Source organism: Salmo salar, chromosome ssa29 (genome assembly GCF_905237065.1).
Source record: "Salmo salar chromosome ssa29, Ssal_v3.1, whole genome shotgun sequence".
NCBI classification, from domain to species: Eukaryota; Metazoa; Chordata; class Actinopteri; order Salmoniformes; family Salmonidae; genus Salmo; species Salmo salar.
Genome location: NC_059470.1, coordinates 24,472,625 through 24,497,386, shown reverse-complemented (window position 1 = coordinate 24,497,386; position 24,762 = coordinate 24,472,625). Strand labels below are relative to the sequence as shown.

The 24,762-nt window shown below is 44.6% G+C and overlaps 1 protein-coding gene across 1 annotated transcript; it reads left to right on the top strand.

Annotated features, from left to right (window-relative positions):
- On the top strand, positions 1–24,696 carry LOC106590424 (ankyrin repeat and SAM domain-containing protein 6). The gene is made up of 16 exons (XM_014181442.2): positions 1–610; positions 6,994–7,520; positions 12,913–12,957; positions 13,630–13,834; positions 14,846–14,952; positions 15,122–15,273; positions 15,402–15,636; positions 16,051–16,100; positions 16,372–16,575; positions 16,692–16,863; positions 20,439–20,638; positions 20,779–20,965; positions 21,053–21,120; positions 21,242–21,358; positions 21,506–21,602; positions 23,801–24,696. The coding sequence occupies exons 1-16, from the start codon at positions 276–278 to the stop codon at positions 23,848–23,850; spliced, it is 2,751 nt and encodes a 916-aa protein (XP_014036917.2). The 5' UTR covers positions 1–275; the 3' UTR covers positions 23,851–24,696.
- The last annotated feature ends 66 nt before the right edge of the window (positions 24,697–24,762 follow it).

Sequence of the window (24,762 nt, the reverse complement as noted above, 5' to 3'; positions counted from 1 at the left end):
TTTGCGCACGCGTAGAATGACAACATTTCCAGAGGTTGAGACGAGAGAGTAACTGTCTGCGAATATGATTTACATTAGAAAATAAAAAGCTTTATGCTTTTAATTTGTATGATAATATTGGTTATAGTACAAACCAAAACGCCGTATTACTCGAGGAGAGAACTTTACTCTTGTTAGTGCGTCATGCTTTTCAAAGTTGGGCCGCCGATAGACATTGGATTAAGGAGGAGAAAAGTTTTAGAACACCACAACTGGAACTCAAACTAACCTCGGAGATGAATTTAGGAGTTCCACCAAACGCACTGTTGTTGTTTCGTGCTTGTGATGAAGGAGACTACGAAACTGCTCGAGGGATTCTTGATCCCGGGGCGAAAGAGTCCGGGAGGCAAAGCAGACTGCGGTCAGAAGCGGGATCGGAATGCAATGTTGTGGACATCTCACGGGGACTTTCGCTGGTGCCAGTGGATTGCACAGATGAAGAGGGCAACACCGCGTTGCAGTTTGCCTCGGCGAGTGGACATGAGAATCTGGTCCGATTTCTACTGCGAAAGGGGGCTTCGGTGGACAGCCGTAACAACTATGGCTGGACGCCTCTCATGCAGGCTACAAGGTGTGGTTGCTACCAGTTCATGTGCTCATGATATTGGTCAATAATGTATACAGATGTTAAATGGGTGTGTCCCCGATTAAAATGTTATAATTGTATTATAATATATGCACAACACAGAATATTGTGTGATGAATAAATCAAAATGAAACAATCCATACTAGCCAGGGGTGAGTTTCCATAAAGATCATCTTAAATGTAGACTCAGCGAAATGACGTTGCCACGAGCAGCACCTCAGATATTGGGTGTGTTCGAGCAGTAAGGGATGGATTTATATTTACATAATGTACCTGGAGGGAAATGGGGGAGAGTCATACTTTTTCAATTTCAGTCAAGGGGAGGGTTTCGTATTTTTTGTATCTAGTCCAGTTCAGGTCATGCAATTTGTAATTGATGACATTTCTATATTTCTCAGGGTTTTAAAATGAGTTGCTTATTAGTCTATATATCAACATGTGGCCGATGCCTCCCCTCATCTCTGATTCTCCACTGGGCGTGCAATATCGAGTGTGCCTATAGGCTATTTTGTGTGGTCTCAATCAAATTATCCATATCTGGTCGGGAAGATGGTGGAAACTGAGGTTTTGTTTGAAACTGCTATTGAGTCGGGTGAAGATAATAGTACAGAAAGTGAGAATAGTGGGTTCAGTGGCAAGGAAAAAGGGAAATGAGAAAGAAGTAAAGCTGTGGTGGAAAATAGGAAACCACCAGACTCGTTTTTATTCAGAGTGAGGGTTTTGGATCAATGCTTCTTGGGAAATATGTTTAACATCTCAAGGACAATCTGGAATGTGTTGAAGGAAAGTGAGTCACAAGAAGTGGTCTTATTTAGATTTTTTTGTGTGTCTGCGAAGCAGAATAAGTTTGTTTTAAGACTCAAAAAGATATCGGAGTGGACTGTTTCCTGTATAGATTTTCGTAGCAGGGCGCCTATCAAGGGGGTTATTTTTGGGGTGGCGCAAGAAATAAAGGAAGAGGATGTAACTGAAGACATCGATGGAGTGGTTGGTGCAAGCTGACTGACCTCTATGGTGGATGGAGAAAAGAAATGAACTTTATCCATGCTACTGTTTTTTGATTAATAGTTTCTCCCTTCTCATAGAAAGTTAGGATTCATGAGCTTTTGTGAACAAGCCTCTTCAGTGTCATAAATGTGAACGATTTAGTCAAGTGTGTTCACCCTGTTAGGGTGAAGGAGAATGAGGTGGCAAGGGTAAGGAGTGTCCAGAGTGTCTCATATCTGGAGGCGGTGAGAAGATTGGATGGAACGAGTGGCGGGGAAGAAACAATGGTAGCAGAGCCAGCACTAATAGTGAAGGTTTCTCATCAACTGAGGGATAGTGAAATGCTAAAAAGGTGGACTTTGTATTATTTATTGCAATGGTCATAAACTTTACAGCAGAAGCGGAGAAGAAGTGTAAGGAAATTGGAATCATTTTGAATGCTGCTGAACATTTTCTGGGTATTTGTGATTTCACAGCCGAGGCTGTGCAAGAAATCCTGTTGGTGAATGTTACGCCATCACAGGCCCCTGAGCCTGTGTAGGGATGTCAACTCAGCAAAAAAAGAAATGTCCTCTCACTGTCAACTGCGTTTCTTTTCAGTAAACTTAACATGTGTAAATATTTGTATGAACATAACAAGATTCAACAACTGAGACATAAGCTGAACAACTTCCACAGACATGTGATTAACAGAAATGGAATAATGTGTCCCTGAACAAAGGGGGAGTCAAAATCAAAAGTAACTGTCAGTATCTGGTGTGGCCACCAGCTGCATTAAGTACTGCAGTGCATCTCCTCCTCATGGACTGCACTAGATTTGCCAGTTCTTGCTGTGAGATGTTACCCCACTCTTCCACCAAGGCACCTGCAAGTTCCCGGACATTTCTGGGGGGAATGGCCCTAGCCCTCACCCTCTGATCCAAAAGGTGCCAGACATGCTCAATAGGATTGAGATCCGGGCTCTTCGCTGGCCATGGCAGAACACGGACATTCCTGTATTGTAGGAAATCACGCACAGAACAAGCAGTATGGCTGGTGGCATTGTCATGCTGGAGGGTCATGTCAGGATGAGCCTGCAGGAAGGTACCACATGAGGGAGGAGGATGTCTTCCCAGTAACGCACAGCGTTGAGATTGCCTGCAATAACAACAAGCTCAGTTCGATGATGCTGTGTCACACCGCCCCAGATCATGACGGACCCTCCACCTCCAAATCGATCCCGCTCCAGAGTACAGGCCTCGGTGTAACGGTCAATCCTTCAATGATAAACGCGAATCCGACCATCACCCCTGGTGAGACAAAACCGTGACTCGTCAGTGAAGAGCACTTTTTGCCAGTCCTGTCTGGTCCAGCGACGGTGGGTTTGTGCCCATAGGCGACGTTGTTGCCGGGGTTGTCTGGTGAGGACCTGCCTTACAACAGGCCTACAAGCCCTCAGTCCAGCCTCTCTCAGCCTATTGCGGACAGTCTGAGCACTGATGGAGGGATTGTGCGTTCCTGGTGTAACTCGGGCAGTTGTGGTTGCAATCCTGTACCTGTCTTGCAGGTGTGATGTTAAGATGTACCGATCCTGTCCAGGTGTTGTTACACGTGGTCTGCCACTGCGAGGACGATCAGCTGCCATCCTGTCTCCCTGTAGCGCTGTCTTAGGCGTCTCACAGTACGGCCATTGCAATTTATTGCCCTGGCTACATCTGCGGTCCTCATGCCTCCTTGCAGCATGCCTAAGGCACGTTCACGCAGATGAGCAGGGACCCTGGGCATCTTTCTTTTGGTGTTTTTCAGAGTCAGTAGAAAGGCCTCTTTAGTGTCCTAAGTTTTCATAACTGTGACCTTAATTGCCTACCGTCTGTAAGCTGTTAGTGTCTTAACGACCGTTCCACAGGTGCTTGTTCATTCATTGTTTATGGTTCATTGAACAAGCATGGGAAACAGTGTTTATACCCTTTACAATGAAGATCTGTGAAGTTATTTGAATATTTATGAATTATCTTTGAAAGCCAGGACCCTGAAAAAGGGACGTTTCTTTTTTTGCTGAGTTTATTTTGGAGTGGACTGTGATTGAAGAAGTGGGATGGGTTTTCTTAGTTGACTTGTTTTTATTTTGTATGATGTCGTTTTCCCCTTTCCCGCAACGTTGTTTTTGTTTCTTATTCAGTGCCCCATCTAGCTGGTGGCGGTAATCCACCATTAACATCGGATGCCAACTGCCGTTAAACCCCATCGAAGAAGATGATCCATAGCCTGTAGCAGGCCTGGATGACGCCAGTCTTCTTCTTCAAGGTTTAACGGCAGTTGGAATCCAATTTGTTGCATTACTGCCACCTACTAGACTGGAGTACAACTCCCTTATACTTTACTTGAAAAATAAAAATATACTAAATAAATACCTTACAATCTAACACTATACTCACTAATTTCAAAATTATATAAAATAAAATTAACACCCCCCTACTCCACTAATTAAATGTATTTATTCCTGCCTCATGCCATCACCCTGAAAGGATGGGACATTACCACTTAACACATCCTGTAACGCTTCTGCTGACAAGTCTCGCACACCCAGCAGCTGCCACGACAACCTCAGTTTTCGGAGACTTCCGATCCATCCCTGCAGTACAATTAATAACCATTGCTATAAATGCTAAAAATCCAAATCTTACTGAAACGTGTTTCACTTTGTGGCCTATCCCTCTGTACTGGTATATCTCTACTTCTCTCCCCACTCCTCCCCCTTACCCCATCTTCCTCTACTTTCTTCACTGCCTCAGCATATGACAACTTCTGCTCTACTCTAACCCTGGAAACCTCAACCTGCCTCTCTCGCACACAACATTTCTGATCCCCAGCTCCATGGACACCCCTACAATTAACACATTCCACTAGTTTCCCCAGTACTACACATTCCTTTCTCTCATGCCCTTCTTCACATTTCTCACACTTTGGACCCTCCCTCCTACACACTGCTGCCACATGCCCAATAGATTGACACCTGTAACATCTTAATGTATCCGGCACATACGCTTGTACAGGATAACTTATATATCCTAACTTCACTTTGTCAGGCAAAGACTCAACTTCAAAAGTCAAAAGAACAGACAATGACTCTTCTGTTTCCCCACTCTCGCCACCCTGTCTGCGTCGCATCAAACGACGAGCATCACATACACTGGGAATCTTTGCCCTCAGCTGGTCAACGTTTATTTCTACTGCTACTCCAGTTATCACTCCTTTCATTGGTGCCCTTTTCTTGTGAACGAAACAACTCACTTTTCTTGCCCCCATTCTTTTTACTTCGAGCGCGTTCTTCCTCTGCCCAACAGAAACACAAACAATTATCACTAGACCACTTCTAGTTACCCTCACCGATTCCACTTGACCCAACTCTTTTTTTCACCCACGGGAAACCACAAGTGGATCAGCCAAAAGGCAAGAGTCCACTTTTTCCAGGAACTTCACTCCTACTGTCAGACTCTTCTTCATCCTGATCCTCGGTGTATACCTCAGTCTCCGATAACTTTACCGCACCTACCACCTTCGATACTTCACCCTCATTCACTTCCATTTCTCCTCCTGTCCTTCAGCTCCCTCTGCTTGCACTTTCTACCATCCTTCTTTGACAAAACATCTCCCTTTTTTCCACCATTTGTATCCGACTCAAGCTCACCTTCTTCCCTCACTCTCTTAGACCTCTTCTCCCTCTCTTATTCCTTCTCCGTTTTCCAAGTACACGTCTCCTTATGATAATACTGCCGCTCCACCCCTGACACCCATCTTGTACTTGCTTTCTCTAGGGACTCCATTTTCCTCTCGTCCCCGTATCCTGATCCTACCTCAATTCAAGTCCTCAGGGGCCTGATTGGTGTCACACTTTTGCCCCAGCTCCAGCTAACACACCTGACTCCAATAAACAACTAATCATGATCTTCAGTTAAAAATGCAATTAGTTTAAATCAGGTGTGGATATCATAAGGTGAATGCACCAATTTGTAAGTCGCTCTGGGTAAGAGCGTCTGCTAAATTACGTAAATGTAAAATGTTTGCTAGGCATCGGGGAAAAGTGTGACACCAATCAGGCCCCCGAGGACTTGAATTGTCCAGGCTTGGCCTATAGGCTACCAAGTGCATGCTCAGAGAAGCACAGAGCAAAGTTATATTTCTAAGATAGCAGCTGGGATGGTGTAAATAAAGCTAGGCTGCATTACACACTGCAATGGATATTTCAACCCTGAGCCCCGGCCTGCTCTGCTCTTGCTAATCTAAAACTTCTTTGTGTTCTGCCTAACCAATGGCAGTGCTATGTAGGCCTAGGGTGGCAGTTCAGGAGGAGAGTCAAAGGCTTCTTCTGAAAATGATCTTTGATTGGCCTAGTCCAAAAAAATGTGTGTGGACTAGCCTATAGCCAATGTTCTGTTCAGTTTTAGAAGGAGAGATCAAAGATGAGGAGGACCGGAGGTCAAATTTGATAGCTTGCTACTACTATAATCCTCCTGAACTGCCACCCTCGGGCCTTCCCTGTAGCTCAGTTGGTAGAGCATGGCGTTTGCAACGCCAGGGTTGTGGGTTCGATTCCCACGGGGGGCCAGCACAGAAAAAAAAAAATATGTATGTAATGTATGCATTCACTACTGTAAGTCGCTCTGGATAAGAGCGTCTGCTAAATGACTAAAATGTAAAAAAAAAAAAATGTAAATGTATAATTGATTTTATTCTGTTTCTTGCCCATGATGTAGGTCTGTTTATCATAGTTATTGATCTCACAATAAGCCAAATTTGAGTAACTTACATTGTGGTTCTGAAACTTGAAGCAGCAGCCGCGGCACAATCAATCGGAAATGGACAACTCATGGTGCTGAATGTACGCTCGTGCTTCAACGGTCTTAGTTGTTGCGGAAATTGATCCACAATGCTGTTTACTTATAACTGCATCTATGTCGTATTGCTGAGTCTACCTTTAAAGGGATAGAGCATCTTAATGATTAGAAACATATGCTCTCCTCGGTTTTGACTAGATGATATACAGTTTCTCAGAATTGACTTTTCGTAGCAGGTAAGGATAATTAACATGGCATGTTAGGAGAATTAGGTTAAGGTTAGGAAAATGGTTAGGGTTACCAAAAAGGCAATTTGTTTAAACCTTTGATGTCAATTTCATATAAGCTGTATCCCGTCTTGACATGACTGCTCTCCTCTCTCCTAACACTTCCTGGTCACCTGTGTACCATGTGACCTATGACCCCATATGAAGGTTCCCCTAGTCTTCAAAAAAATAAGCATTAACATCATTGTGCGTTCATTGCCTACCAATGGACTTAAGATGATCTTAGTACGTTTTTGGAAATCTTTGGACAGTTCCATGACGTTGTCTTGTCGTCCACTAGGTTTGGCCATCTAAATGTGGCCCACATCCTGCTGGAGAACGGGGCGGAGATGAACGGCAGGAACCGGATGGGGGCCAGCGTGTTGACTATGGCGGCCAGAGGGGGCCACACCCATGTGGCCAAGCTCCTCCTGGAGAGCGGCGCCTACGTCGACGACTACGACCACCTGGCGCTCGCTGAGGGTGTCACCAACAGCAACAACAGTGTCGGAGACGAGGGTGGAAGGGAGTTCATGGATATCACGGCGCTCCTTGCTGCCTCACAGCATGGCCACGAGGCATCCGTTCGCCTGCTCCTGGAGTGGGGGGCGGAGGTGAACTTTTCCCAGAAGACCACAGGCTGGGGTGCCCTCATGCTGGCCACGCTGAGCGGGAAGGTGGTCGTGGCCCAGCAGCTGGTGGAGCGGGGTGCGGACCCGGACCAGGTCAACGTGCTAGCCAAGACTGCCTTCGAGCTATCGCTGCAGCTCAATCAGAGGGATGTCAAGGCCTACCTGGACTCCATCACCACCGTGCGCCCACAGCCAGGTATAGAACAGCCACGAGTTCACTACTCTCTCCAGGTGTAATGAAGGTGGTTTGGTGAACCACACTAATGTGATGAGTAACCCTAGCAACGTCTAGGCTTTAGCTCGGCGGGCTAACACAGTCTTGTGACATGTATGAGACCCGGATTTGAACCCTGGTCGGCTGCACACTGTTGGAAATCAGTTTTCCCAGTATTTTCATTAAACCAATTTAGGTGGACTGGAACAGACCCCCATCTAACACTGTTACGCCCTGCCCCAATACATTAATGCTAGGTTTCAATTTGTTGAGGAAATGTTATTGTTGGCATGCCTTGATGCTGATTCAGGGATCTCTGTCCCACTGAAGGAACATTCAGGAGAAACACCTAATTTGATATGCAGTCAAATTAGGCCAACAAGGCACAAAGCAGAGTTTTTCTATTTCTGATATGATTGTCGTTAGTCAATACACAGATAAGATTGCAACAAGTTATTCTTTGAGACTTAACGGAAGTCTTCAGCGGATCTTGTCCTGGTCACTCATAGGTAGAAGTCTCGATTGTTGTGAACGTTTTCTAATTAACTCAAAGCTTTATTGTAACACTACAATTGACACTCAAGTGAAAGTAAAGCAGTGGTCACACCTTGGGTGTCTAAAAGAAAGAGACATTGTTACAGAGTTCCCCCTTTAGACACCTGTTCTCTTTGATGTGCCTCTTGTGTTTGGCCAAGAAGTACACAGGAGGGAACCCGAATTTGAAACCTACCCTTGAAAACGTCTGAGCTCTGCATTTCTTTGACAAATTGTTATTATAGCAGGGCTGCGTTCAGCAGCGGGCAACAAACTGAACGCTGCAGATAGAAATGTCACAAATAGAGCTGACACGATTCCTCACTCTACATGTCAGAGAGTCTGTTGTCCATAATATATTTCTATCTGAACGTCCCGCAATGTTGTGGCCCTCTGAACGTAGGTAATGAAGTGCCACCTTAAAAGGACAGTTTACCCGAAAATAAAACATTTTTATTTGGACGTTTTCACCCCCAAATTCCTGTGTAGATCCTGTGATATTAGGAAAAATCTGCAGGCCTCAATTCCAAATGAATGGGAAAGATTGGCACCATTTAAGCCTAGTAGTTAGATGGTTAGTGCCAATAATTCCCATTCTAAGCAGATGCAAGACCGCCTTTTGAGCTATAATGAAAACAAACTTTGATTTTGGGGTGGGCTATCCCTTTAAACATCTGAAGCTTCCTAGAATTTCTTCAGCCAGTGACCCATTCTAATGATCAACATGACTCAGTAATGCCTATGAACTACATCATCCTGTATAACTGGAAAGACAACGTACAGTTGAAGTTGTAAGTTTACATACACCTTAGCCAAATACATTTAAACTCCGTTTTTCACAGTTCCTGACATTTAATCCTAGTAAGAATTCCCTGTCTAAGGTCAGTTAGGATCACCACTTTATTTTAATAATGTGAAATGTCAGAGTAATAATAGAGGGAATTATTTATTTCAGTTTTTATTTCTTTCATCACATTACCAGTGGGCAGAAGTTTACATACACTCAATTAGTATTTGGTAGCATTGCCTTTAAATTGTTTAACTGGGGTCAAATGTTTTGGGTAGCCTTCCACAAGCTTCCCACAATAAGTTGGGTGAATTTTGGCCCATTCCTCCTGACAGAGCTGGTGTAACTGAGTCAGGTTTGTAGGCCTCCTTGCTCGCACACGCCTTTTCAGTTCTGCCCACAACTTTTCTATAGGATTGAGGTCAGGGCTTTGTGATGGCCACTCCAATACCTTGGCTTTGTTGTCCTTAAGCCATTTTGCCACAACTTTGGAAGTATGCTTGGGGTCATTGTCCATTTGGAAGACCCATTTGCGACAAAACTTTAACTTCCTGACTGATGTCTTGAGATGTTGCTTCAATATATCCACATAATTCTTCTCCCTCATGATGCCAAACTATTTTGTGAAGTGCACCAGTCCCTCCTGCAGCAAAGCACCCCCACAACATGATGCTGCCACCTCCGTGCTTCACGGTTGGGATTAGAGGTCGACCGATTATGATTTTTCAACGCCGATACCGATTATTGGAGGACCCAAAAAAGCCGATACCGATTCATCGGACGATTTTTTTTTGGGGGGGGGGTTATTCTTTATTTATTTATTTGTATAATGACAATTACAACAATACTGAGTGAACACTTATTTTAACTTAATATAATACATCAATAACATCAATTTAGCCTCAAGTAAATAATGAATCATGTTCAATTTGGTTTAAATAATGCAAAAGCAAAGTGTTGGAGAAGAAAGTAAAAGTGCAATATGTGCCATGTAAAAAAGCTAGCGTTTAAGTTCCTTGCTCAGAACATGAGAGCATATGAAAGCTGGTGGATCATTTTAACATGAGTCTTCAATATTCCCAGGTAAGAAGTTTTAGGTTGTAGTTGTTATAGGAATTATAGGACTATTTCTCTCTATACCATTTGTATTTCATATACCTTTGACTATTGGATGTTCTTATAGGCACTTTAGTATTGCCAGTGTAACAGTATAGCTTCCGTCCCTCTCCTCGCCGCAGGAAAACATCGACAACAGCCACCCTCGAAGCATCGTTACCCATCGCTCCACAAAAGCCGCGGCCCTTGCAGAGCAAGGGGAACAACTACTTCAAGGTCACAGAGCGAGTGACGTCACCAATTGAAACGCTATTAGCGCGCACCCCGCTGACTAGCTAGCCATTTCACATCGGTTACACCAGCCTAATCTCGGAAGTTGATAGGCTTGAAGTCATAAACAGCTCAATGCTTGAAGCACAGCGAAGAGCTGCTGGCAAATGCACGAAGGTGCTGTTTGAATGAATGCTTACGACCCTGCTGCTGCCTACCATCGCTCAGTCAGACTGCTCTATCAAATATCAAATCATAGACTTAATTATAACATAATAACACACAGAAATGCGAGCCTTTGGTCATTAATATGGTCGAATCCGGAAACGATCATTTAGAAAACAAAACGTTTATTCTTTCAGTGAAATACGGAACCGTTCCGTATTTTATCTAATGGGTGGCATCCCTAAGTCTAAATATTGCTGTTACATTGTACAACCTTCAATGTTATGTCATAATGATGTACAATTCTGGCAAGTTAATTACGGTCTTTGTTAGGAACGAGCCAGGCGGCCCAAACTGCTGCATATACCCTGACTGCTTGCACGGAACGCAAGAGAAGTGACACAATTTCCCTAGTTAAAAGAAATTCATGTTAGCAGGCAATATTAACTAAATATGCAGGTTTAAAAATATATACTTGTGTATTGATTTCAAAGAAAGGCATTGATGTTTATGGTTAGGTACACATTGGTGCAACGACAGTGCTAAATCATCACCCGTTTGGCGAAGTAGGCTGTGATTCGATGAGAAATTAACAGGCACCGCATCGATTATATGCAACGCAGGACACGCAAGATAAACTAGTAATATCATCAACCATGTGTAGTTAACTAGTGATTATGTTAAGATTGATTGATTGTTTTTATAAGATAAGTTTAATGCTAGCTAGCAACTTACCTTGGCTTCTTGCTGCCCTCGCATAACAGGTAGTCAGCCTGCCATGCAGGCTCCTCGTGGAGTGCAATGTAAGGCAGGTGGTTAGAGCATTGGACTAGTAACCGGAAGGTTGCAAAAATGAATCCCCGAGCTGACAAGGTAAAAATCTGTCGTTCTGCCCCTGAACAAGGCAGTTAACCCACCGTTCCTAGGCCGTCATTGAAAATAAGAATGTGTTCTTAACTGACTTGCCTAGTTAAATAAAGGTGTAAAAAAATAAATAATAATAATAATATCGGCCACAATCGGTGTCCAAAAATACCGATTACCGATTGTTATGAAAACTTGAAATCGGCCCTAATTAATCGGCCATTCTGATTAATCTGTCGACCTCTAGTTGGGATGGTGTTCTTTTGCTTGCAAGCCTCCCCCTTTTTCCTCCAAACATAACGAGGGTCATTATGGCCAAACAGTTCTATTTTTGTTTCATCAGACCAGAGGACATTTCTCCAAAAAGTATGATCTTTGTCCCCATGTGCAGTTGCAAACCGTAGTCTGGATTTTTTTATGCCGGTTTTGGAGCAGTGGCTTCTTCCTTGCTGAGCGGCCTTTAAGGTTATGTCGATATAGGACTAGTTTTACTGTGGATATAGATACTTTTGTACCTGTTTCCTCCAGCATCTTCACACGGTCCTTTGCTGTTGTTCTGGGATTGATTTGCACTTTTCGCACCAAAGTACATTCATCTCTAGGAGACAGAACGCGTCTCCTTCCTGAGCGGTATGACGGCTGCGTGGTCCCATGGTGTTTATACTTATGTACTATTGTTTGTACAGATGAACGTGGTACCTTCAGGTGTTTTGAAAATTGCTCCCAAGGATGAACCAGACTTGTGGAGGTCTACAATATTTTTTCGGAGATCTTGGTTGATTTCTTTTGATTTTCCCATGATGTCAAGCAAAGAGGCACTGAGTTTGAAGGTAGGCCTTGAAATACATCCACAGGTACACCTCCAATAGACTCAAATGATGTCAATTAGACAAACAGAAGCTTCTAAAGCCATGACATCATTTTCTGGATTTTTCCGAGCTGTTTAAAGGCACAGTCAACTTAGTGTATGTAAACCTCTGACCCAATGGAGTTGTGATACAGTGAATTACAAGTGAAATAATCTGTCTGTAAACAATTATTGCAAAAATGACTTGTGTCATGCACAAAGTAGATGTCCTAACCGACTTGCCAAAACTATAGTTTGTTAATTAACAAGAAATTTGTGGAGTGGTTGAAAAACGAGTTTTAATGACTCCAACCTAAGTGTATGTAAAGTGGCGACTTCAAGTGTATGTCATTGGTGTGGTGCAGATTGTGTACAATGAATCTTGCCTTTGAGCCCTAACCTAAAAAAAAATATATAACATATTTTCCGCTTGCATTTTCTCTATTGTTTTGCTGTTCAACTGATATATCAGAGATCTCAAAGTCAACGCTAAAGTTTTCTCCATATCACTACTGAATTCTTACAATGCATATATTGTTATTGTACGCTATGGTAAGCACACTAACCTTAACTACAATTCAGGACGAAAAGGACCAGTCACATGTTTTGAGTTCCCTCATCCGTCTGCCTGGCTAGCAGTCATGTGATTGTGGTCCACTCTCCTGGTGGTTTTGGACTGGGCTTTGTTGACTCTCCAGTATTTCTCCACTCAAGTGTTCCCTGTCTTCTTCTGGTACCCAATATGACTGGGTTCAGCAGTAGGGGTAGTGTGTGGTGGTGGTGGCCATGTAGGATTGTTGCTTTTTCAGTCCTTAGTACATTCATCTTCTGTTCTTTTACCACTCTCATAGATGACGAGAAGAGGAGACCAGATGTTTTCAGTGCCTTGAAGTTAGGTGAGTTTAGCGGACGCAGGCACATACTAAACAGAGGTTTGCCTTGTGAGAGGACGTATTGCATTGTAAGGGGAAAGCTGTCGTATTGGGTTATGTCTGCAAGAGTGGGCATAACACTACCATGCATGTAGTTCAACCAAAAAGTCATATCTAAACATTCCTGAAGTAGGGACTATGTGAGTTTGAGAGAATCTAACATGGTATGTGCACTGGGCAGTCTTGCATGCTTGCTCAATGCAGTCTGGCGTAAAACCCTGGGAGGGAAGAATGTGTGGGGTCTGAGAGGGCTGAAAATATTTGAAACTTTTGGGTGGAGGACAGAAGCCTTTGTTTCAATAAGAATGTATGTAGCTGGAATTGAGTGGTCTGTGGTAATCTTGTGCGTGCGTTCATACTCATATCTGTGTGAGTGTGTGTGTTTGCACGTGTGCATGTGTGTTTGCATGTGTGCATGTGTGTTTGTTTGTGCATGTGTGTTTGTTTGTGCATGTATGTTTGCATGTGTGTCTGTTTGTGCGTGTGTGTGTGTTTGTGCATGTGTGTTTACATGTGTGTTTGTGCATGTATGTTTGCATGTGTGTCTGTGTGTGTGCGTGTGTGTTTGTGCATGTGTGTTTACATGTGGGTTTGTGTGTGTGTGTGTGTGTGTGTGTGTGCATGTGTGTGTCCCAGGAAACTCCCAGCTGGTGAAGGAGATCTTGGAGGAAGATCCATCCCAGGTGAACATGGCCAACCCGGACGGGGCGTCTCCCCTGATGATAGCAGCCGTCAGTGGGCAGCTGGAAGTGGTGCAGCTCCTGCTGGAGAAGAGCGCCGACGTGGACAAACAAGATGGAGTACACGGCTGGACGGCCCTCATGCAGGCCACGTACCATGGGTAAGTATGTGACGCATGACCGCAATTTTGATTACACTTTCTTATTCTACACAGACACCTTCACAAACACACAATGGCTAAAACACATACACTACCGGTGAAAACTTTTAGATCACCTACTCATTCAAGGGTTTTTCTTTATTTTTACTATTTTCTACATTGTAGAATAATAGTGAAGACATCAAAACTAGAAAATAACACATGGAATCATGTAGTAACCATTAACAATATATTTTATATTTGAGATTCTTCAAATAGCCACCCTTTTCCTTGATGACAGCTTTACACACTTTTGGCATTCTCTCAACCAGCTTCACCTGAAATGCTTTTCCGACAGTCTTGAAGGAGTTCCCACATATGCTGAGCACTTGTTGGCTGCTTTTCCTTCACTCTGCGGTTCGACTCATCCCAACCCATCTCAATTTGGTTGAGGTCGGGGGATTGTGGAGGCCAAGAAACTTTCAAAGTTCTTGAAAATGTCCATATTGACTGACCTTCATGTCTTAAAGTAATGATGGACTGTCCTTTCTCTTTGCTTATTTGAGCTGTTCTTGCCATAATATGGACTTTTACCAAATAGGGCTGTCTTCTTACCCCCTACCTTGTCACAACACAACTGACTGGCTCAAACGCATTAAGAAGGACAGAAATTCCACAAATGTACTTTTAAGAAGGCACACCTGTTAATTTAAATGCATTCCAGGTGACTACCTCATGAAGCTGGTTGAGAGAATGTCAAGCGTGTGCAAAGCTGTCATCAAGAAGAACCGTGGCTGTTTGAAGAATATCAAATATAATTTGTTTACACTTTTTTGGTTACTACATGATTCCATGTGTTATTTCATAGTTTTGATGTCTTCACACTTCAACAATGTAGAAAATAGTAAAAATAAAGAAAAGCCCTTGAATGAGTAGGTGTTCTAAAACATTGACCGGTAGTGTATACAGTCAAGGGGATTTTTAAGTTGTCTTCTAATCTAATCTTTTCTTCTTTCGTACCTTTGCTCATAGGAATAAAGATGTGGTGAAGTATCTGCTCAGTCAGGGTGCAGATGTCAACCTGCGAGCCAAGAATGGATACACTGCTTTTGACCTGGTCATGCTGCTGAATGACCCAGGTTAAACCACAACACAATCTGCCGCTGCTTCTGAGTTTACTGGTGCAGATAGTCAGTGTGAAGTGTTATAATGCATTTGCACTGTGATATGTGTTATCATTGCTAGAGCTTAGTGCACCTGGTAAACCCAATGCATCCAAGTCACACTCTGCTATTCTGTTCCCTACAGACACTGAGCTGGTGAGGTTGTTGGCGTCCGTCTGCATGCAGGTGGACAAAGACAAGGGAAAACACAGGGGCAGGACTCCCCTCACTGGCTCCAAGAGCAGGCAGTCTCTCAATAATGTCCCCGTACCACCCGATGACAGAGGAGGATTGAAGGTCAGGCACTGTTTAGATCAGGGCCAAATGAAATCAGATTTTGGGCTGCATTTCGCCCAGGGGCCATATGTTGTGCACTCTCGGTTTATTATCATATGGCATATGACTACTGTCTCCTTCCTGTCCAGTCGTGGTGGAACAGGATGTCTAACAGATTCCGGAGGCTAAAGCTGACCCACACTCTAAGACACGGGCTATCCTCCAACCGCCTGGCCCCCTTCCCTGACGAACCCGAGGCGCCTCTGGACGCCACCATGAAGGCTGAGAGGAAGAGTGCAACCCCGTGCGGGGCGGTGTCGCCCCCTGCAGCCATGGGGAGTACTGACATCAGCACGGCCTGGACAGCTAAGAGCAAAGACAGTGGTGAGACACGGGGGAAATAAGACCTTTCCCAATAACAATATTCCAGTTTTTGTTTTGTAAACACAATTTTTGCAGTATTTCTTTTTACAGTATAGTCAGTTAAGAATAAGCAATACTTTAGTATTGTATAAGCTGACCTACTGATTATGCATGGATTGTTTGTGAGAAATGGGAATTGAACAAAAGTATGGTAAATGTCTGTAAGTGGCATTTCCTAGAAACCATCTTGATTCCCTGATGTTTTGAAACGGTTCATTTTTCACAATGGCCATTTTCTTCCTGAGAGATTTAGTTGAAACATTCTATTTAGCGGTCAGTGGCTGAAACAGTTGGGCCTTGAATACAGGAACATGAGAGAATGTCATGTATGGTTCTACTAAACTACCTATTGATTTATTTGTATCTGTTTCATAGGTCTTGGCAGAACGGGCACAGAGAAGGATGACTTTCTAATAACCACAATGGTAGGAGTCTTTACATTTGAAGAGGTTTTGAATTTAAATGAATTAACCATGATAAGCCCTGTGGCTACATTTCATTGAAACTTCAGTTGAAGTGAACAATGGAATCCTGTGGCAAACTGCTACACATTGTGGATATTATTGACAGAAAACTGTGATAATGGAGATGCTCTGTCTGGACTGGGGAGCATAGACTATTTACTGTGCATGCTACTGCATAGATAATGCAATGCTGGCATGATTGAGCTGATTTAAACTTTTACTAAACTTTCAGCTGAGAAATGGGGCGCCGCTGACCCGTCTGCCCAACGACAAGCTGAAGGCAGTGATCCCACCCTTTCTGCCCCCGTCGAACTTTGAGCCGTGGAACTCAGACCGCTCCAGGGTCATCAAAGAGGGCAAGAGCGAAGCCTCACGGCTGCCCATGCCACAGAGACCCGGCAAAGCCAACTTCAACAGCAGTGGCAACTCTGACATTGTGAGTCACACGTTGCTGCTGATTTTTTATTTTTTTTCACTGTAATTGAAAACCACTGATAAATTGTGATTTTGGAGTGAAGAAAAAGTATTATTTCCTTCCATCCTGTGTCACAGACCTCTATCAGTCGTGTGGTGAGCAGGTCCATTAAGTTTCCCAGCCTCACCAAGGGCCCCTCATCCACCTCCCCCTCCAACTCAGGCAACTACCACTCCCCCCACTCCTCAGGTGGCTCCAACGGGGTGGCAGGGCTCAACCGCCACGGGCCAGACTCACACAACCGCTCAGGTACAGGCACATGAAAACACACTTGGCTAGGTGTCATACACACACACACACTTTCAGACTGCCTGAGCAGAGATCAGATGATTACTGAACTGGCTCCGACAGAGATGGTCTCCTCTCTTCGCGTTCTTAGGAAACTATGCAGTATTTTGTTTTTTTTAATGTATTATTTCTTACACTGTTACCCCAGGAAATCTTAAGTCTTATTACATACACCCAGGAAGAACTATTGGATAGAAGAGCAACGTCAACTTACCAACATTACGACCAGGAATATGACTTTCCTGAAGCGGATCCTCTGTTTGGACCACCACTCAGGACAATGGATCGGATCCCAGTAGGTGACCCAAAACAACGGCGCTGCAGAAGGGGCAGACAAGACTGGTCTTCTGGTCAGGCTCCGTAGACGGGCACATCGCTCACTGCTCCCGAGTATATTACTCGCCAATGTCCAGTCTCTTGACAACAAGGTAGACGAAATTCGAGCAAGGGTTGCCTTCCAGAGAGACATCAGAGATTGTAACATTCTCTGTTTCACGGAAACATGGCTCACTCGGGATACGTTATCAGAGTCGGTACAGCCACCCGGTTTCTTCACGCATCGCGCTGACAGAAACAAACATCTCTCTGGTAAGAAGAAGGGCGGGGGTGTATGCCTTATGATTAACGAGTCATGGTGTGATCATAACAACATACAGGAACTTAAGTCCTTTTGTTCACCTGACCTAGAATTCCTTACAATCAAATGCCGACCGCATTATCTACCAAGAGATGTCTCTTCGATTATAATCACAACCGTGTATATCCCCCCCAAGCAGACACCTCGACGGCCCTGAAAGAACTTCATTGGACTCTAAAGTGGAAACCTCATATCCTGAGGCTGCATTTATTGTAGCTGGGGATTTTAACAAGGCTAATCTGAAAACAAGGCTCCCTAAAAAAAATTCAGCATATCGAATGCGCGACCCGGGCTGGCTAAATTCTGGATCATTGCTACTGTAACTTCCGCAACGCATACAAAGCCCTCCCTCGCCATCCTTTCATCAAATCTGACCACAATTCCATTTTGTTGCTCCCAGCCTATAGACAGAAACTAAAACAGGAAACGCCAGTGCTCAGGTCTGTTCAACGCTGGTCCGACCAAGCTGATTCCACACTTCAAGATTGCTTCAATCACGTGGACTGTGATATGTTCCGGATAGCGTCGAACAACAACATTGATGTATACGCTGATTCGGTGAGTGAGTTTATTAGCAAGTGCATCGGTGATGTTGTACCCATGGAGACTATTAAAACCATCCCCAACCAGAAACCGTGGATTGATGGCAGCATTCGCGCAAAACTGAAAGAGCGTACCACTGCTTTTAATCATGGCAAGGCGACCGGAAACATGACCGAATATAAACAGTGTAGCTAATCCCTCCGCAAGGCAATCAAACAAGCTAAGCGTCAGTATAGGACACCGATGTCTTGCTCCCAGACAAACTAAACAACTTCTTTGCTCGCTTTGAGGACAATACGGTGCCACTGACACGGCCCGCTACCAAAACCTGCGGGCTCTCCTTCACTGCAGCCAACGTGAGTAAAACATTTAAACGTGTTAACCCTCGTAAGGCTGCCAGCCCAGACGGCATCCCTAGCCGCGTCCTCAGAGCATGCACAGACCTGCTGGCTGGTGTGTTTACTGACATATTCAATCAATCCCTATCCCAGTCTGCTGTTCCCACATGCTTCAAGAGGGCCACCATTATTCCTGTTCCCAAGAAAGCTAAGTTAACTGAGCTAAACGACTATCGCCCCGTAGCACTCACTTCCGTCATCATGAAGTGCTTTGAGAGACTAGTCAAGGATCATATCACCTCCACCCTACCTGACACCCTAGACCCACTCCAATTTGCTTTCCGCCCCAATAGGTCCACAGACGACGCAATCGCAATCACACTGCACACTGCCCTAACCCATCAGGACAAGAGGAATACCTATGTAAGAATGCTGTTCATCGATTACAGCTCAGCATTTAACACCATAGTACCCTCCAAACTCGTCATTAAGCTCGAGACCCTGGGTCTCAACCCCCGTCCTGTGCAACTGGGTCCTGGACTTTCAGACGAGCCGCCCCCAGGTGGTGAGGGTAGGAAACAACATCTCCACCCCGCTGATCCTCAACACTGGGGCCCCACAAGGGTGCGTTCTTAGCCCTCTCCTGCTCTCCCTGTTCACCCATGACTGCGTGGCCGTGCACGCCTCCAACTCAATCATCAAGTTTGCAGACGACACAACAGCTTGATTACCAACAACGACGAGACGGCCTTCAGGGAGGAGATGAGGGCCCTCGGAGTGTGGTGTCAGGAAAATATCCTCACACTCAGTCGTGTGGTGAGCAGGTCCATTAAGTTCCCTAGCCTCACCAAGGGCCCCTCATCCACCTCCCCCTCCAACTCAGGCAACTACCACTTCCCCCACTCCTCAGGTGGCTCCAACGGGGTGGCAGGGCTCAACCGCCACGGGCCAGACTCACACAACCGCTCAGGTACAGTAAACGTAAACAAAACAAAGGAGATGATCGTGGACTTCAGGAAACAGCAGAGGGAGCACCTCCCTATCCACATCGATGGGACAGTAGTGGAGAAGATGGAAAGTTTTAAGTTCCTCGGCGTACACATCACGGACAAACTGAAATGGTCCACCCACACAGACACCGTGGTGAACCTCAAGAGGCTGAAGAAATTTGGCTTGTCACCAAAAACACTTACAAACTTTTACAGATGCACAATCGAGAGCATCCTGTCGGACTGTATCACCGCCTGGTACGACAACTGCTCCGCCCTCAACCGTAAGGCTCTCCAGAGGGTAGTGAGGTCTGCACAACGCATCACCGGGGGCATACTACCTGCCCTCCAGGACACCTACAGCATCCGATGTCACAGGAAAGCCAAAAAGATCATCAAGGACAACAACCACCCGAGCCACTGCCTGTTCACCCCGCTATCATCCAGAAGGCGAGGTCAGTACAGGTGCATCAAAGCTGGAACCGAGAGACTGAAAAACTGCTTCTATCTCAAGGCCATCAGACTGTTAAACTGCCATCACTAACATTGAGTGGCTGCTGCCAACATACTGACTCAAATCTCTAGCCACTTTAATAATAAAAAATTGGATGTAATAAATGTATCACTAGTCACTTTAAACAATGCCACTTTATATAATGTTTACATACCCTACATTACTCATCTTATATGTATATACTGTACTCTATACCATCTACTGCATCTTGCCTATGCCGTTTGGCCATCGCTCATCCATATATTTATATGTACATATTCTTATTCATTCCTTTACACTTGTGTGTATAAGGTAGTTGTGAAATTGTTAGATTATTTGTTAGATATTACTGCATGGTCGGAACTAGAAGCACAAGCATTTCGCTACACTCACATTAACATATGCTAACCATGTGTATGTGACCATTAAAATGTTATTTGATTTGATTTAATCTATGAGATTTGAGCAGACCGCTAGTGCTAGTACTACTCAGTGGTAGTGCTACTCATGGGCTGTGTTTCTTCTCTTCCCCAAAGGGGGCAGTTCAGACAGCGTCCTGTCACAAATTGCTGCCCAGAGGAAAAGAGCCGCCGGCCTGTTAGATCCAAAGGCCCAGACAGCAGAGGTGCCAAGCCCCACCCCTGTGCCTGCTCCTGCCCCCACCGTGCCTGACATCAGTCTCCCAGACATCCACAGCACCCCCAGCCTGGTGTCCAGCGACGTCCACTCCAGACGGGTCAGATATAATATAGATACATAGAAGGACAACCTATTACAAGCCTTGTTATAAGACATTATAAAGGCTCATACACGCTTGCAACATGTCAGTGTTAACTAGTGAACTAAGTGATTCACATCCATCTATTTTCTTTACAGAAAGCTGACCTAAAGAAGAGACCCCAGTCTGGGAACTCCTCCACCTCCAAGAGCACCTCTCCCACCCTGACCCCGTCTCCATCCCCCACCCCCAAACCTCCCCCGGGGGACTCCCTGTCCTCCGCCTCCTCCCACCCGCGCTCCAAGAGCAGCGGTGGCTCCAGCAGTGGCACCATCACCGACGAGGGTGAGCCAGTGCATCTCTGGTTGATATGAATACTTTAAAAACAATCCCTTCCTCTGCTTATCTCTGCCGATCTCTCACTACACCCAGATGAGCTGTCCAGTATCCTGAAGAAACTTTCGTTGGAGAAGTACCAGCCCATATTCGAAGAGCAAGAGGTTTGCGTTATCCTCACTATAGCTTAAGCCATTGTGTATTTTCTACTTATCCTAAAATGTTCATAGCTGTGGTTTAAATCTCATGTCATCTACTCACTCAGTCAATGTGCATCCAATACAGGTGGATATGGAGGCTTTCCTCACTCTAACAGATGGAGATTTAAAGGAACTGGGGATTAAGACAGATGGGCCTAGACAACAAATACTGGCAGCTATTTCTGAACTCAATGCTGGGAAGGTATGTTTTCAATATTTACTAACCCCCCTCTGTGTTCCGTGCCTATCTATTTGTTTTAGTTACCAAAGAGGGATCACAGCTTGATGCATCCAATAAAAATGTATAAATACAATGTATTATTATTATTCACCTGAATTGTTGCTGCAGGGGAGAGAGAGGCAGATTTTGCAGGAGACCATCCACAACTTCCAGTCCTCCTTTGGCAGCAGTGCCAGCAACCCCAGACCACCAGGACAGCCACGCTGTGAGTGTTATGACATAACACACCCCTAATCAAGATGCAGGACACATGGCGTCCGAATCCAATATTACAAGTTAACATCCCATCTATAAAGCAATGTCTCCAACACTTAGACTGACTGTAATTAGTGGGCCTACATGGTAATCATGGCCGTAACTATATATGAGGACACAGAGGTCCAGACCTCTAATGTTTTTTAATAAAAATTATAATAATAATGTACACAATACAGAAAATATTGCTCCCAGCATTGATCAAAGCTCAGAAGGCTTATATTCTTTTAATCGCGCCTGCCTCTTTGTGAACGAGTGGAATCATGAAGAGTGGTATGTTCGCCTGCGTTGGATGGATTTGCCTTTTTAGCAGCACATTCACCACTCTCTCAAATGGCTAACTCCGCCCTCTTGTGGCACATGTTGAGGGCCTGACACGTGAAATGAACCACCCCATCTCCGAGTCGGCTAAATAAAGACCGACTCGGAGAATGAGTGCACAATTGGTAGTTGCTTATAGATATGTCAAGGACTTCTATTACAGTAATATTGAAGAGCTAGTATGGCTAGTATTTCTTAGCCAGCTAGAAGGATTAAGTAAGAACCTAACTTTACACGGCGCCTACCTCATGAGGAGCAAAAAATACGCGTCTCGACATGGCCTATCTTCCCTATAGGCCTACAGCCAGCAACATGCCACCCTGCATCCCACTGCTGGCTTGCATCTGAAGCTAAGCAGGGTTGGTCCTGGAGGGGAGACCAGATGCTGCTGGAAGTGGTTGGAGGGCCAGTAGGAGGCACTGTTTCTTCTGGTCAATTTTTTATTTTTATTTTCCCCCCAATGCCCCAGGGCAGTGATTGGGGACATTACCCTGTGTAGGGTGCTGTCTTTCAGATGGTACGTTAAATGGGTGCCTGACTCTGTGGTCACTAAAGATCCCATGGCACTTATGGTAAAAGTAGGGGTGTCAACCCCGGTGCCCTGGCTAAAATCCCAATCTGGCCCTCATACCATCGTGGCCACCTAATCATCTCCAACTTCCAATTGGCGTATTCCTCTCCCCTTTCACTATTCCCAGGCCTCCCGAGTGGCACAGCGGTATAAGGCACTGCGTCGCAGTGCTTGAGGTGTCATTACAGCCCCGGGTTCGATTCCAGGCTGTGTCACAACCGGCTGTGAACGGGAGACCTATGAGGCGGTGCACAATTGGCCCAGCATTGTCCGGGTTAGGGGCTATGTCCTATTGTGCTCTAGCGACTCCTTGTGGTGGGCCGGGTGCTTGCAAGCTGAATATGTTTTCCAGTTGGACAGTGTTTCCGCCGACACATTGGTGCGGCTGGCTTCTGGGTTAAGCGAGCAGTGTGTCAAGAAGTAGTGTGGCTTGGCAGGGTCGTATTTCGGAGGACGCATGGCTCTCGACCTTCGCCTCTCCCAAGTCCGTAGGGGAGCTGCAGCGATGAGACAAGACTGTAACTACCAATTGAATATCACAAAATAAGGGGTAAAAGTAAAACATGATTAATAAAATATTCCCTGGGTCATTGCTGTAAATAAGAATGTGTTCTCAGTCAACTTACCTGGTTAAATAAAATAATTAAAATGCAAACCATGTAGTTCTAAAAATGTCACACGTTTTCATTTTATATCGGTGGTTGTTCATCTTGTCCATTACCCAACTTTTTTTTATTTTTTCAATACATCACTGATATTAATACAGAATCGAAAGTAATATTCTAATAATTAATGTGAATGTGATAACACAATAATCTGTGCTCCATTGATGTCTGTTTGTGCAGAGCTTGATCAGTAGTGCCTAGGAATACAAATGTGAACGCTATGTAATTTCAAGAGTTTATGATTTTATGCAAATCGTCATTACAACTGACTGAACAGTGGCTGATGCTATGTGTCAGTGTGAATAATTTGTCATATTCTGCCCCTTTTCAAGGGTATAAGATTACATCTGTATAGCTAGTAGGCTATGTGTTTGTAGGTTGAATGAGGGGAATGAACCTACAGCAGCCAAGGTGATAATGGCTGTGGTCAATTTTGCTTATTTTTGCTGATCTCCAAATAGCATTTGAAGTGTTTTAATTGTATAGAAATTCAGTAAATGAGCTTCAATTAAAAAATTTAAAAATCCTTCCGGACCTCATTAAAACTCAAACCCTGGTTACGGCCCTGATGTTTATCATTCTGTCCTGTAGCTCCTACAGGCTGGGTCCGGCACCAGGTGCGCACCTCCAGCAAGAGGTAACAACACCGCGCTGCGCCTGAGGACCAGCCGTATAGGAGGTCAGAAATGACCCTATAGCCCAAGTGTGAGGAGACTCTACTGGACGCCAGCGTTCCAGAGCACTGCTGCGTGTGGGAGGACGCTGCAGCACAGACCCCCGAAAGGGATCCCCATGGGCTGGTGACCCCACGCCCAGCGCACTGCTGCTTACCGACAGAGCACAACGTGATGTGCGGCCATCATTTATTGCCATGGCAACAGGGCTGTCACGCCAACTGCTGACCTATAGGGGAGATACAGTAGAGGAAGTGAGCGCGTACTAAGAGAGAACAGACCTAGTCATGTCTTAATGGATGTGGGAGATGAAAGCCTTTAAACTGAGATTGAGACTTTTGGGCACTGATGATGTACTAGGTGAGAAGAGACCTTCAGGGACGGTTTCCCAGACACAGATTAAGCCTAGTCCTGAACTAAAAAGTACATCAAGAGAATCTCCATTAAACATGCTTCTGAGTCCAGGACTAGTCTTAATCTGTGTCTGGGAAATTGGCCCGTAATGTCTTAATGTATTTGGGAGATACCATTTTGAAGCTGGGATTAAGATTGTCACATGTTGATGATGTAAGTGATTGGAGGAATTCTGGTTTGCCAAAATGATGAGGGAAGATTGTTTTTATTTGTAAAAAAAAAAAAATGTTTCCTTCTGCCTTTCTCTTTTTTTCTTCTTTACTATTTCACTACTGTTAGTTTTGTAATATGTTTTCTTGTACAAGGTTTCATGATTTGTGTGTAAACAAAGTAAGTCAGTTTTAGTCTGATGATGAATGTGACTGGCTGAACCGTCATTATTAAAACCCATGAAAAGATGGACATAGTTTTTTCGTTTGTTGGAGTTACGACTGCTGCCAACCTACACATTGCTCTCCACAGACT